Below are 16,183 nucleotides of genomic sequence, written 5' to 3'. Positions count from 1 at the left end.
ACTAAAAAATAAAACTCTTCCATTACCTCTTCAGCTGCACATTCTAAGCACACTCACTGATCATCAGGTGCTTAATATCTCACTGCAAAACAGTATCAGTGAAAAGGAGAAACTGTGGTTCTACCAAAGTCGGGAGGTCTTCATATCATTGCCAGAACACAACGTTAGTCAATGTGTGTAGTCCAGTCATTAATTTGAGCTCTGATGTGCTTGATCAGAAAGAAAAGAAGCCAGATGCTTGAAAGGCAGAACTTCTGCTCTACTACACTGTGCATTAACCAACATAACTAGTCTTTCTCTTCTGAAGAACTAATTCATTTTCTAAGCTTCCCCAAAACAGAAAATATCCACAAAAAAGAAGGTAGTTATGGTTTATAAATGCAACGTCATCAGCATGACATTATTTCTTTGTGAGTCAAATGTACAGAGATGCCTTACACTGTATTTCAATGTTCCCATTAGATACTGTACCTGCAATCACTGCACACAACTCAGCTACGCACGCGAATTACCGCACGCACTCATCTCAGAAGGAGTGGGATTTTAATTACATAAGGTAGAAGAATGCACAGTTCTTGCCCACACAGGAAACTTTTGACTAGTAATGTCAGGTATGGATGAAGGCGGTACTCTTTCATACCAGCAAAAATATTCTGGCACTTTGGAAAACTGAGTTAAACACTTGCCAGAAAACTGGACTCTTTCTGTTTAAAACACTGTCATATTTTGGCTTGGCAGCATGCAAGCTCTCAGGACTATTAGCAAAGCCTGAGAACCCAGGCTTTGCCTAGGTTTAACCCTCTTTTGGTGAACCTCAGACTACACTTGCCACCATCCAGCGTTTCAGACAAAACACTTTCCATGGCAGACATGCTCAGACCACAGCACCAGAGATAGATGCAAATACCCAAACTCCAGGTGATAAATGCCAGCGCATCCTCCATACTCTTATTACTCTGATTTCCCCACGAGGTCCCAAAACCTCTGTCTAGTTCAGACTCAGGATGGCTGATTTGCCCAGTAATAGCCCCTCTGGTTTGGCAGTTCTTTCTCATTCTCCCCACTGGCTGGCACAACTGCCCAACCCAAGGAAGCTGCACCTCCTGCCCCAGCCACCAGAGACTGCCCATGCCTCTCATACATACAGCAGCCCTGCTCTGCTAGAGGCAGCTAGCTGCCCACAGAACGGAGAGCTCTCCTACAAGAATGGGATGGGACATGGCAAGACCCTGAGGAGCATACAGTCAGAAGTTTACCTCCCTTATATTCTCTTGACAGTGATTTCCTGTCATAAATCTTCCAGCATGTTTACCATCTTCATGTTTTCTATGTCAACCCCTAAAACAAACAGAAAATCCCGAACACCCCAAATACCCCAGCTGTGACTGATAAGTCTGCCAAAGGTTTTAATGCTTCAAGAGACAAACTCCTAATGGATTGAGAGAGAGAGACAGTAAGAAGTCAAACGAAGAGTTCGTCCTCAACTTGGTGTACCACGGGAAAACTCCCCTGCTCTCTCCGTTTTTTGTTTATGCTCATCGCTGAGCAGAAGCTGGGTGAATGGGGTGTGATATCGGGGGAGCGGATATCTGTCTCTAAAGAGGCACAGAGAAGAGGATGCCCTGAGCAGAGAAAGTTTTTAAAGATTATTAGCCCAAAGGGATAACTGCTGTGTCTGAATCACACACATCCTCCCTGAGGACTGGTGATTAAAGTCTAGAGCTGCATCACGTTTGCCATGATGCACTAAGCAGAATTAACTCAGGTATGTTTAAAGAAATTAGCCCCTTGGGGCTTTCTGTTTCTCCATTTAGTGGAATAAAAAAGCAAATAAACAGCCAAATCAGGCAACTGACTCTGCTCTTTTAAAATAATTTCCCACCAGCAACAAAGAATTCAAATAAACAGTCTGACCAAAAACTCCAGGCACATGTTGCTGCTGCAAAAACTCTCTCTATGCATGTACCTCTAAAGCTTTCTGATAAAGTAGGTGGCATAGCATGAGCACTTTAGGAAAAGCATCATGTACTTGTCCAGCACTAAGGAGTCTTCATTGACTGAGGTGTTTGGCTGAGTGAGGCAGCTTGCACGGCTGCAACCCTGCCTTTGGGTAGGTCCGCAGAGTCCTGAGCCTGTGCACACCTACAATTAGGGTCTTAATGGCACAAACCCCTGCATGTAATATGTAAGAGGCATAAGACAAACAACACGTGCTGCAAAACGAGCAAAAGGTCCTCTCTGATCATCCCTGAGTAAATAGCTGCAAGTTTAAACAAAATACCCGGCACGAAAGTTTGCCATCTGTTCAACTCAGCGAAGTGATTCCTGGGGAAGGAAAGGGGGAGAAAACGCGTTTTGTAAAGGGAGATATGCACTACCACCGCCATCGCTGGGGAGAAAAAAAGAAAAAAAAAAAAAAAAAAAAAAAAAAGGAAAAAAGCAAAAAAGAATAAAGAAAGAAAAGAGAAGAGCAACAGCTGGCCGAGAGCCGCTCAGGGTTCCGGGGTCGGCGGGAGGGAGGGCTGCAGACCGGCTCCGCTCGGGCAGCCGAGCAGCTCCGACCACGCCGCTCCGCGGGCAGCCCCCGGCGGGACGGGCCGGGACGGGAGCCGGGGCAGCAGCGCCCGCTGCGAGCGGCCCCGCGTCTGCCGGGAAGAGAGCGGTGGATCCACGCAGGCGGCCCCCGCACCTGCCGAGAGCTTACCTGTGGAGGAGCCGGGCGCCTGGCCCTCCTCCGTGGGAGCGGGCTTCTTGCCGGGCCCTTTGCCTTTCTTCCCCTTCCTGCCTTTGCCGTCTTTCTTCTTCTCGACCATCCCGGCTCCGGGCGGCCCCGCGCTCTCCGCGGTTGCCGCCGCCGTCCCCGCGGCCGCCCCCTCCGCCGCCGCCGCCGCCGTCGACTCTCGGAGCGCCCGCGGCTCCAGCATCGCTCTCGCCCGCTGCCGCCGCCTGAGACTTGGAGCAACGAGTTCCTTGGAAGTTTTTGGAAACTCCTCTCCGGGCCTTTTTTTTTTTTTGTTTCACACCCCTCCACCCCCCCGCTCCTCCTCCACCCCTTCTCCCCCCTCCCTCCCCCCCCCCCCCCCCCCCCTTTTCTTTCTTTCCTAATGACAATAATAATAATAATAAACTCCAGCCCACATACACACCCCCTCGGCACACGCCGCTCCAGTGCCCGCCCCGGGCACCACACGCTTGCTCTCGGGAGGAGCCTGCACGGCCCAGGCTCCGGGGAGGGCGCAGGCACGGCGGTCCCGGCGGGGCAGGGCAGGACAGGACGGGGCGGGGGTCGGGGGCGGGTGCTGCAGCCCGAGGCCGCCCCGCCGGCCGGCAGAGCACCGCGCTCGCCGCGAAGGCGGGCGGCTTTGCCGGCAGGCGACCTGCGGCAGGTCCGGAGGAGAGGCGGGGGCCTCGCTGGGAGGCGCGGGGCGGGGGGAGCGAAAGGCGGGTGCAGCTGCGGTAAGTCCTCAGGGTGCTTGCGTGCTCCCATTACGCACCTGCTTAAGCTGTAGCTTCCTGCGGGGTTTAGCGGCGGTGCCACCCCCCGGCTGCGGCGGATGCTCTGGGAAAAGGGGATTTGCAAGGCTGGAGTGCAGTGCTGCACCTGGTGCCGAGAGCGGGGATCCTGCCACGGGAAGATCCCACAGCGGCGGGCGCTGGCAGTGCGGATCCGTTCCCACCCGTGCGCTGTGGCACCGTGCTAAGCCCCGCACCGCAGGGAGGTGAGCGAGAGTGGGTCAGGTAAAGCTGCTCCCACATGACAGCGCACCCGGCGCAGCCTTCCCTGAGAGAGCTCTGAAGTACAGGCGGCAGTGGAAATACACCGATCTGAACTTCGCTGTCATCTCTTAAAACTTGTCCAAGAATCTTAGTGTAGTTACTTGGCTAATGTGAGGCACGTTCCCTGCTGGTGCAGGTAATTGCACCATTAGGCAGGAAACATGATACTCTGAGAAGTTACAGAAGGGATCCGCACAAACTGCTTGAAACGGCTCAAAAGAAGGTTTTCCACATAGGCTTGGAAAGGTCATGCAGTGTGGTAGAACAAATAGGATCAGAGCCTAAATCGAGGATTGCAACTTAGCAGTTCTTAGCGACTGATTCTTGAGGAGACTGTTCTATGTGTCCTTCACTCTGCAGAAAGATTTGGAACATGCACCATGTACAAAAGATGCTACAGAGCTGTTTTTCAGTGGCAGTTGGTTAAAAATAAAAATTAAGATTAAAATTAAAAAATCTTGCCGAGTTAGATCCGAACAATACTCCAGAACCAGTGCATGCGAAATTCTTATCTGCTCTGACTGAAAGTTTTAGGGTTCAGTTTTTCCAGATATTGCCCTGGAGCAAGAAGCTTTGGAAGGAAGCTGTGGTTAACCACTGATACTGGGACTTCAGTTTGGACTTTGGTACCAATAACAACAACAATAGGAAGAAAAAAAAAAAAAAAGGAAAACCAACCCCAGATCTGTTCCATGTGGTAAAGTAAGAGAGGCGGACAACACTGACTGCAAAGCAGTAAAGCAAAGAAATAGACATCCAAAATGTCTGGGTGGTGCAGCATCAGTGAACGAATCAGAACACACGCACACACACAAAAGGGACACGGGGACAATTCTTGACCCCAAAAGTTCTAGAAGAAACCTGCTGCTGAGCACAGCTCAGCAACAATTATTGTTATTATTATTATTTTATTTCTTAATACGCGGTGTTATAACATCCTTTCGTAAATGTGCTGAACTGAGAATGAAGAAATAAACCAGGCGAGGAGGGGACAGAACGCGAATCTCACAGCACAGCACAGCTCGGCGCAGCCGGCGGCCGTACTACCTGCGGCAGTGGCTCGATTTCTCCTTAAGGGGTCACTACTCAGCAAGGAGGGAGCCCTCCACGGCTGAGTGTGAGGCGCTGCTCGGTGACAGTGTGCTGTTAAATAATCTCGCTATGACCAGGCTTCTGTGCTCTGCGGAGCTTGTGTGCTCAAGGTAAACATTGCCTTCACGATACGCTCACTACTATTAGATTATCATCCCGGATAGTTATCAGCAGAGCCCTGAGCAGAACATGGTCTGGGCTGCCATCACTGGCTTTTTTGTAGTGTGTGTTACAGTGGGAAGACCCCAGGAGTCTGGAGATCGACCAAAAATTAAATAAATGCCAAATTCCTGACTACCTGGCACTGTCTCTACCAGAAATTGGAGTAGTTTATTGGGAAAACATACCAAGAATCTGTCCCTAAAGTAAGACTATTATTTCCAGAAGGAAGAACGTGATTAATTTTAGGCAGTGCATCACAGATCTGCAGCAAAAAGGTGAGATTTACTTCTGCACGCTGCAAGAGACGCAGATTTCTAACACCAAAGTCTGTCTCTTTTCCTTTTGTGCTGCCAGCTGTGAGGTGCCTTATCAAAGTTGGTAGCAACTAACTTAACAACGTGTTTAATAAAAAAAAAAATGTCTTTTTCCCCCTCCATTGTGGACTTGACAGAAGGTGGGCTTGACAGAAGCTGATCAGAAAACATGCAGCATAGCACAGTATTTTGAACTGCTACAGCATAGTTCAGTCTAGAGACCCTAGAGCACTTGATCAGTTCACACATTCAAAGGCCATTTTGGACTTCCTGAAATAGAGGAATGTGATCCTTTATGACTTTTCCTTGCAGTAAGAACCATATCTCAGATGTGTTGCATGACCTGCTAAAGATTACAGAGATACCTGTGGAACAGAAGTCAAATTAGCACACACATCACTTCATTATAGGACAGGTAGAAGAGAGCTGTCCACTTCTCACCAACATGTAGCAGGTAGAGACCACACGTGGAGCTTTTTATCTCCTTGCTCTCTTCATCCAAATGTTTTTCACTGTAGAAACAAAGCTCCGTATGCCCCAGCTCACACAGCTATTAGCAGTTGGGCTACTTCAGGCTTTGTGTAGTTGTTCACATCATGCACAGTGAACACAGAATGCTGCTAAGTCTGATTTTTCACTTACATAAACATCTTAACAAAATGCAATGCAGGGCAAATGAGACTGGCCAGTAAACAAAAATAAATAAAGACTCCACCAGAGTAACAAACAGTCGACTAAAATGTCAACAATCTGATTTTCTTTTGGTTCTTTACAAATATTCTGCTCATACAGAGGGTACTAAGCTACAGCCATTCTGAGATTCCAACACCCTACAGAAAAGAGTAAGAAGTGTTTAGAGATTGTTCTTTTTTTTTATTGAAAATGCACAAACTGGTTCCTTAGTCAGTAAGGTTAGCTGCAGTCTCAGGCTGTTTTTCATGCAGTTGAAGGACTGCTGATTTCCTTTTCTAAATTTGATTTTCCCTTAAAACACATGAAGGTAAGTCATATTTTGGCCTTAAACCTGCATAAAAATAAAATCACTTTTTGCGCTCAACTTACAGCAAGAAAATGGCATGCAACATCAGCATAAATGCAAATAAATGCTAAAGATGTATCCTAACTGTAACTGTGATTAAAGTATATTCTCTTTTTCAGTTGGACTTGAAAGTATGTTAGCAGCTAAGTACCAAATCTTTGACATCTGCTCAGCTGAGTCAGGACAACAGTAGTAGCTTTTGTTCAACTGACATTTTTGAAGATGCAAATCTTGATTACACAAAAGTATCCTAAGAGCAGTTTAAAGGTCAAGCTGACAAACCAACATCTTTGGCAACATCAGCGATCGTGACAGGTGATGACGTCCCATTAACGTCTCTGTTCAGGAAATGGCACACTTTGGAGTTGTTTGTACATGTGTCTGTATATATGTTGCTACAAACAAGAACTGATAGTCTCCAATTTACCAACAACTTTTATGGACTCATAGTTCAGGAAACTATCACAACAAGAGATATGGATACTTTAAAATTTACAGTTTCAGAACTTTTTAGATCTTCTAATCACAAGTGCTAGTGATGTTAACATGCAAGGTGAATGAAAGAGAAAAGCATAGTGGACATAGGCTTTATCTTCTTTAAAGATGTATCAGTGTGAAATTTCTACAGGCTACTGAAAAACATAGAACCATCCAACCATTTAGGATGGAAAAGACTCTAATGCTCATTGAGTCAGACCATCGCCTAACACTACTAACTCCATCACAAAACCACATCCCTAAATGCTGTATCCATATGTCTCTTAGATACCCGCAGGGATGGTGACTCCACCACTTCCCTGGGCATCCCACTTCAGTGTCTAACTGCACACTCCTTGCAGAACTTATTCCTAATCCCCAGTCCTCCCCTGGCACAACTTGAGGATGTTTCTTCCTGTACTAAATATTATCATATTATAATCACAAATGTGACCCCTGACAATCTACCAAATTAAAAGATGTAGTAAGTGAAAATCTGTTCAGGGGGTAATTTTAGCAGGCCCATTTACAAGGCAGTAAACTCCAGCACTGAGAGACTGAGAGATCTCTCATACAGTGGTGTGATCCCACTGATGGGTGTTTCATCCTCACATTGTGCTCTCATCACAATGTACTAAAATTTATTTTATATTTATTGAGAATTCATTTAATTTTTGTGCAGATGCTCTCACTCAGGATAAAATAAAAATCTTTAAGTTCAGACCAATTCACTTGGGTGGCTAATTAAGTCTAATCACATTAAACTCACTTCTGATTAAAAATGCCAAAACAAAGCTTTAAGGTGGTTCGACAAATTCCCTTTAAGTGTACATCTGTTCTGGACCCAGACTGATGGTAATTCCTGTTATCCTCATGCACCCACAGGGAACACATAGGCCTTCCAAATTAGACCAGTGCTCTATGGGCATGAATCCATGGTGGTCTGTGCTTCATAACAGGCCAGCACACATCCCTCACCTCTGTGGCAGCGTGCCAGAAGGTACAACAGTCCCAGCACCTTTGTGCTGCACCCATGTACTCAAAAGCTTTACTTTGCCCAGAGGCTGCAGTCAAGCTGCCTCTGCCTCTGAGCTGACAAGAGCTGCAGGTGTTACTGTGTTTTGTCTAGTTCACTCCTCTGCAAGGTGGATGGTGCTGTGGCCCTTCCCACCCTCCCTGTGACCCCCTCCTCTGCCCAATGGGCAATCACCAGTACAGAACTCCACCCTTCTGCAAGAGCAAAAGGATGCTCCTGATGGGAGGCAGTTAACCATGGTACATTATTATTCCAGTGTCATGGACCAAATCACTGGCTGAACCTAAAGGGTCTGCAAGGGCTCAGCTTCAGGCTACCTTTACCCCACAGAGCCTGTGGATCAATCAGCTTCCCTCTGGAGTCAATCAGTCCAGCCCAAGTATACTTAAGTGTGTTTTGCCTGTGCTGACAACCAAGGCTGCAACAGCCTTATTCATGAGATTATCTCAGTGGAACGCAATCTGCATGGTATCTTGTCTCCAAAACACCCCTGTGGTCACGTGGGGAATCTAGAAGTCTCTTTCTTTATCAAAGACGGAAAGGAGTTAGAAAGGAGAAAGCATTTAGATGTAACAGCTCTCCTCTTTGTGGCTCCAAACTCAAAATGATCTGGTGATCAACAGAGTACCCTGAAGCAGGCACACAGGCCCTCCATTTACACAGCGCTGTGACTGCTCAATGCCTGGCAGTGGGATTCATGCGACGTCTGCTAAGCAGACACCCACCCAAGTTATGTGTTAGAAAGATTAACAATACAACGAGATGTCTGGGTGAAGCTTAGGACTTTTCAATACTTTCTCAGACCAAAATTGGAACAAAAATATTAGGAGAAAAAAAAAATAAAATGCTGTAGGAAGAGAATGGCAACAGGGTACACTTCTTCCTTTCTGTCTATAGTAACAGTCAGTGGTAAAAATGCCTTCTCCCTGAGTAGGAGAAGTCCAAGATCAGGTTCCTTCATCTGTCTGGAGGGATATAAATATATAAATGCACATCTCCCTTACCTCTGAAGTTACTCAGGCACTTAGGTACTCAGGCCACAGATTTTGCACCAGTAGAATACATAAGAAAGCAGAAAATGGAATTCAGACCACACTTTCCTTCATGTGAGCATTCTAGCCACTGCCATGCTTCCTCTGCCTCTGGGCCAGTGTGTGGATATACCAAGCATATTCTTCCATTCCTAAGCATACCATAAGGCAGGCACACAGATGTATAATTTTTTACAATGCATTCTACGGAGATATCAGCTAAATGTTCTGTTTTTAAATGCAGTAATAGTTGTTTTTTTTCCCCATTAATACACAATACAAAGGATGAGACTTCTTCCATCCACATACCTCACCACATTCATTCAGGATTCAGCAAATTCAGAACTGCTGTGATTCAGCTGCAGATCTTGCAGCCCACGGTGCTAAATGAACAGCAGTAAGCAAAAATACACTGCACAGGGGAGGGGAGTCTCTGTGTGGGCTTTGTGTTCTCCATAACTCTTTTTACTGAAATTGTAAGCAGAAGTGAATACCCTGTTAGAAAGCAAGTACAGTCACTCCACCTTTCTCTTAAGGTCTTTCAACCAACAAAATAATTAAGATGTACTTAATTAAATTCTGAACCATTAGTAAACTTCCCTACTGTGCACTGTGTGTATAAGAAATATATAGCAAATCCCGACAGTTTAGCTCAAGCTATAGTTTGTGTGATTAATTACTGTGTGTTTAAATCCCTGATTTAGCAGTCATCTTACTGAGCGTACAAGCACCTCTATGGCAACTCCTTTGCTTAAGGCACAGGCTTATGTACCTTTGAGAAATAGGGTTTGGGAAAGGCTCCTTCAGAAAATTTTCATGGCCTTTATAGGTAAGCACAACTTTGGTTAAAATCTCTCTGATAAAACTCTACTGCAGTCAAATTTTCTCAACTGAAACTTTTTTCTTTTCTTTTTTTTTTTTTTAGTAATACCTTGTTTTCACCAGGTTGTTTCAGAAGGTGGATACACTTCCCATCACAGCCAAGCAGAAGATAATTTTGGTAGGCTCGCTTCAAAAAGAGAAATATGGTGTGCAGGGGTATCATTTCACACTGTGAAATAAGGATTGAAGTGAAAGGTTAAATGAGAAACTAGTCAAGTGATAAATTAAAGCCCAGGGAAATTCGGTTATTTCAAGCCTTCAAAAATAATGTTTTGAATCTGTGTAAAATGCAGTACCATGGTCTGTAGGGAGGAGGTGGGGTGTTTCCTGCAGATTGGCCAGAGCAGAACTATGTTGTTGCATTCTCTGAAGCCTGCCACCTATTGGGTAAAAAATGCACCCCGAAATACATCTGCTCTGCAGTTACCCTAAGAACAAAGCATCAGGCTGGAAGCATGGATGAGGAAAACTACTCTCTATGTGCCTTGTTGCTACTTGTCCGCTCCAGGAGTCCGCTTCTGGCCATCACTATAAACTGGGTGTTCAGCTGGACTGGCCTTTGGCTTGACCTTTAATCACCACTTTTATGTTATTGTGCTTCGCATACCATTTGGCAAGTGGCCTGGGGTTTCAGATCAGCAATGATCTTTGTCATATTTCTAAAAGCACCTGGTGACTGGAGTTATCTGTAAGGGAAGGCTGATTCTGAGCCGTTTATAGGAATTTGTCTTCTCTTCACAGATTAAATACTTTCTTTTTCTGTTTTCCTGCATATATAGAGACAAGGTGTGAAGTCGCATTTCCCTGTTGCTCTTTTACGATCAGAGTGATGGGACCTCTATTGTCACTTTCTCCTGTTTCTTTGTTTTGGCACATCAGAAATCACTAAGCTATCTCTCTACTGAACAATTGCCAAGGGAACATTGCAGTGACATTTTAAAGGGTCTTCTTTTTTGCTTTCATGGCTGTGCAAAAACATGAATGAAGTACCGCAGGTTGCTTGGTGGAGGTGGGAAAATTGAATTCAGCATAAAACATTAGAGATAGGGCTAAATATAACTTTGTCTCGCAAAAGGCAGGGTAAGGAAGGTAGTGAACACGGTGCAAATGTTAAAAAAAACAGAGGTCAGATCCCTGAGGGTGGAAAAGCGATTCAGTTCCTTTGAAGTCTATGGAAATAGTGATTTACACTTCTGAAAATTTGGCCTTAACACGTCATGACTGTTTCCAGATGAGTTCTAGTTTAATGCAGATAGCAAATAGAGTTGTAGTTTGCTGACTAATTCCTCCCTTTTTAAAGGAAGTGGTGAGTCCTGCTGGAGACCCCCGGCATTGTAAGTTGTTTCATGCAATCAGACTGGTGTGACTTCCTCTGTCGATAAAACTTTTGTAAAATACTCTTTGGACAAAATTCTGTCCAGATCCTCAGGGCTCACAGTCACATGCACACACACACACACAGAATAAGACTCCAGGGATGCTGCAGGGCCACGCAGGTCCCAGTAAGTGCAGTACTTCAGCACACTTGAAGACCTAAATACATGTTTGTTTGGGGTTCTTTTGGATCACTGAAAAAATCCTACAAGCTGTGCCCTGGCTGCCAAGTTTCAGTCCTTAAACATACAAATAACTGGGATCTGGGTGCTTCCCTGTAGGGCAAAGTTTTTTGAAAACCTTCATTAATCCTAACCTTAGGAAAACAATGCAGGACTCAGTTGTCAGGGAATAAAATGTGTGGTGCCTGTGACACTAAATTCTTTCAAGTGGTTTTATTGACTCATAAAACATTCAAAACTGAGCCAAGACAGGAATCCTGATACCCTGAATATTCTAGGCCTGTACAGCTTGCTAGCAAAGTGCTGAAAATGGTAGGATCACCTAAAAAATAAAATAAAAAATAAAAAAGGCAGAAAAATAATGCATTTAATAGAAATTCCTCTGCAAGTTTACTCATGAGTTGAAGTCAACAACAAATATGCTATTCCACAAGTTCAGACTTTTGGCTGTTCTAAATAACTCACAGGAGGACTGTGGGTATGCCCATTAGAAGGGAGAACACATAATGATTATTTGCTAAATTGATCACTACGTACAGTTGTGAGCTGGCCCATTAAGCAAACACACTTAAACCTATAGTTTGCTCTTGAACTGTCTGTCACACACGCTGCAGAGAACTTGTTAATGCAGAGGCACTATCTCAGCTATATGCCTGAGTTTCCAGATAGGAAGCCAACACATAAATTGAAAACAGGGTGTGAATTTAATAATGGGACTGACAGGCACCACTTTTTTTCAGTCAGCATACTGACTTCTGTTCTGTGTTAAGGGTTATTTACTATTCCTTCTTCACCAAGGTTTCATTTTCCAGTGAGGTGAATAAAAGTCACCCACTTACTAGCTGTCAGCTTTCTTTAGTCTGTCACTTCAACTGTGAAAGAGTAAAATACACTATGGCAAAAGCAAAGAGAATAGAGTCAAGCAAATCCTGATGATTTGGTAGGAACCTGTCTCTGAAAAGTGGGAGGTGTCAAAAGTACCTTAAAATGTTCTGGGGTATATCAATTACTGAGGCACGGACACCAAGATAGGGATACCAGCACTAGGGATACCAAAATATTACAGGAATAAAATTAGGAAAGAGATTTTTGTGAAGTTTCTTGACAAACTGTCAGTTGCCAAGGGACACTGACCAATAAAAGGCCTCAAACTCTCCAAAGGATTGCCTTTGTGAGACTGAGCAAGAAAGTTATCCAAGAACAGTATCCATAGGGAATGCACAATTTCAATGAGCTCCAGTAAGAATTAACAGAAAGTACCTTAACTTGAGCCATGGCTCAAGCCTTTTCATTCAGTATTGCCAAATCTTTGATTCTGTTTGAAGCCGGTGAAACATGTATCCAAGATTAAATTAATTTCATGTCTTAGAGATGGAGCCCAGGGTAAAAAAAAATTTAAAAAATTATTGATTTACTTCCAAATATCATAGACAGCGGTATGGTTTTCAGTGATGCAGTCATGTATGCAATAAAAGAAAACAGAGGTATTATACTCAGATCAAGTGTTCTTGTTCTGCAAGGACACTGGAAAAAAAATGCCACAAATGCAGAGCTCTGGGATAGTGATGAAAAGATGGATGTTTTGCTGGAGTGTACAGTAAGCCTTTAGAACAACTGCCCTCAGCGGGCTGATTTTTGACAGGCAGAAAGAAATAAACAGCATAAGAGAAATGAATGCAAGTATCAGATGATTACAGCAGCTTTTCAGTGCTGTTAAATAAATGTGAGCAAGAAGCTAACATGATGCAAGGCAAGGGAGCAGGCAAGACATTGGCAGGGAAAGAACAGTCCCATCTCTCCCCAGCTCGGTACTACAACTCTGAGAATCTGGGCTGGCTGGTGCCCTGTACTGTCTCAGACCTCCCATTCCTCTGGAGCAGGGTGGGCAAAATTTGACGTGCCACACTGCCCTCCAGGTTTTCCTACATGCTCCTTTCATCTCCTGGAGGTAGAGATGGAGCACTTCGGACTTAAGAGCAGGATGCAAAATCAGTTTTGCCTTTGCTTCTGAAAGGTCTTGGTCCAGCCTTGGATTGAAACCTCACTAGAGCCTCTCTTTATAGACAGATACCCATTAACAAAGTGTGAAGTAATGGATAAAGAAATCTCTGGTGTGTGTAGGCTGAAATGCAGTCTGCAAATGCAGATGGTCCAGCAGGTGCATGACTTGTCTACAGCAACGGGATGCAAAAGATATTAAAGAATCTGATGAAGTGTCTGATGGCCAGGGACACCTCAAGAAAATAATAAGACACATTGACACAGATCCCAGTGTCTTGGCAAAAATAAGAAATGAGTGAATGTCCTGAGCAAAGTGATGAGAGATAGAAAAAAAAGCTGGACTAGTTTGGAGAGGATAATTACCTAGCAAGAGTTACTGTAGTAAAATTAAAATAATTAAGTATCAGCAAAGCAGTTAAATGCAATTGCTTCTCCCCATTCATGAAGAGAGGCCTAATTTTGAAATGGTATTTACAGAACATACCATAGTCTCTCAGGTAAGCTAAAGGCTTTGGCAGGCTGAAATATGACACAGAAAGAAACTCTCTTGCTGCCCTTGGGATAATGAAGTAAATGCCCTAGCACCCAAGATGACTGCATGTACTGCAGCCTGAGCCACCTGAGGGTCTGGATGGGATGCATGTAATGACAAAATTGGCTGAGGATAAATGTACCAATGTCTCAGAGTTACCACTTTATCTGCCACAACCATTCACATACTCTTTGTTTTACACCACTGTCTGGCTGTGCTTACCTGGTGGCATGTGATCAGGTCATAGACATCTGTATATTAGCATTTTTATAAGATGCTGTGGAGGTATTCAGCAGCTCTTGGTGTCTGAAATGTTTTAGGGAGCAAATTCAGAATTCCCCTGTGGCTTTGGTATGCCCATGGTCCTATGTAAAATTTACACAAGAGTTGAATAGACTTTCTACCCCCATGTGTTTATGATCTTTCATTCATTTATATAGGGTAATATTTTCATAACCTTTAATCATCTGTATTTTTAACTGAAGGCCATGATTAAACCTTTCTTTTGCCTCACTTTCCCCATGTTCTTTAGGAGGCTGAATATTCCTCCAATAAATGCCCACCCCAGAGTGTTGATTTCTTCCAGTTTAACAGCTTGCTTGCGCTCCCTTTGCCTTAAACCAAATGTCTTCCACTTCCTCATTATGCAGAAAGATCCATTTATTTTTCGGAGAGGAAATGCTCACAGCTTGGACACTGCTGAGACAACTTCTCTACCTCAGTCTGGAAGGTGCACCAACAAACCCAACAGAAAATCCGAGCAATCCTTTAGACATTGCGTGTTACGTTTACAAGCCGTGGTTACATTTAAATCAGTTTATCTTTGTTCTTACCAAACAAAAATGTGAAGAATTTACAGACCAGTTTAAACAAAGAGGTGGGGTCTGAGTCAGCTTCTTCAGTCATCAGTGATTTTACATGGTCGATTAATTACAATTAGCTCTACCTTCCATGAGTGCCTTCTGTTAACCACCAAGCAAATTACGATGCTCACCTTCAAGAAATGCCATTGGTTCTTCAAAAGATTATCAACAATCCCATTCCCTTGGCTTAATTGGAATAATTCTTCGTTTTTAAGATGTCACTGTAATGACTCCCAGTCGAATGAAATGAAGAATGATGTGACAAAGTGTTTGATTCAGGGAAGTACCACAAAGATGTCAGATCTTCAAAATGTTGTCCCAGAAACTTCAGAGAACTGTCCCATCTGATATCATTATATGGGACACAAAGTGTGTGTCTGCTTGTCCCTTTCTGGCTGGTATCCCTTTGGAGGCCAAGTGGTCTTCATCTGAGATGGGATATAGGACATGCAGAACCTGTCCTGGCCTTCTTACCAGCTAGGGTGTTCCACCAAGTAGCAGACTGTCCAACATATACTACACTACAGGCCTCAGACATTTTCAAGAAAGGCTGTTCACAGCAAATTAATGCTACAGGGACAGATCTATAACTCATAGAAATCAGAGCAAATAGTAATGCAGACACTGTACTAGATACAGAAAAAGTCACTGAAAGAGAAAAAGAAAAAACACAGAATGGGGTTTTGTGCTGTTCTTCTTCACATACCAATTTCAGAAATGTTCATGCTCCTAAGAATGTGTGAGATAGTGAAGACAAAGTCTGTTCCCTTTAGGCACTGATTCAAGACAGCAACATTTTGATCTCAGTAGTGTGCAAAAGGTCAGACTTTGCTCTGGGAAGGCATTAGATGACCACTAAAGCTAAAGTACAGACTCAGAACTCTTGCAGTAGTCCTTTTACTGTCTCTGAAATAATGCCATTGGAAGACAATTTCTGTTGTACAGGTTACCAACTGGTACCTGTGCAATTCCCTCATTCCTGTTCTTTGTATGAAATCATTCTCCTTTTAATGGCTCCTGCCTTCCTTGGGGCTGGATATATTGAAGGAATTTACTCCAAAAACCAAAGCTTGGGAGTTTGGACAACATATAAGGGTCAAAGTAATCATGAGGACTGCAGGAACAATGATTATAGTGATGCTGCTAAAACCTTTAGAGCAATGGTGGAAAAAATGATATTTTGTTGAAGCATAGTCCTCTTTTTCTTTTTTTTTTTGTGGCCAGAAGGGCAAAACTTGGAGCTCATAAAGCTGACTAAAAGCAGGTAAGAACATAAATAAACTACCCAAAAGGATATATATGGAAGGTATCTTAGCTTAAAAGACAAGAGAGTGGAGAGGAGACAAGAGGGTCGGAAGATCACAGAGAAAAACCCCTCTCTGATCTGTACTGATGAAGAAATGGGATTTCAGTGGATTATC

At 43.9% G+C, this 16,183-nt stretch overlaps 1 protein-coding gene across 6 annotated transcripts in view; it reads right to left on the bottom strand.

Annotated features, from left to right (window-relative positions):
* The window catches only part of NRG1 (neuregulin 1), a 452,833-nt gene that overhangs the window by 165,549 nt on the left and 271,101 nt on the right, over positions 1–16,183 (bottom strand). For 5 of the 6 annotated variants that reach the window (XM_048931060.1, XM_048931059.1, XM_048931061.1 and 2 more), the window contains exon 1: positions 2,705–2,872. The exons of the other annotated variant lie outside the window; for it this stretch is intronic. In XM_048931060.1, the coding sequence (XP_048787017.1) occupies positions 2,705–2,813 (109 nt within the window). In that variant the 5' untranslated portion in view covers positions 2,814–2,872. Of the gene's footprint in view, positions 1–2,704; positions 2,873–16,183 lie in introns of those variants that run through there. 6 annotated transcript variants of the gene reach the window in all.

Source organism: Lagopus muta, chromosome Z (assembly GCF_023343835.1).
Source record: "Lagopus muta isolate bLagMut1 chromosome Z, bLagMut1 primary, whole genome shotgun sequence".
Taxonomy (NCBI): domain Eukaryota; kingdom Metazoa; phylum Chordata; class Aves; order Galliformes; family Phasianidae; genus Lagopus; species Lagopus muta.
Note: the sequence above shows the minus strand (reverse complement) of the source record. Positions and strands in the feature narration are given on the sequence as shown.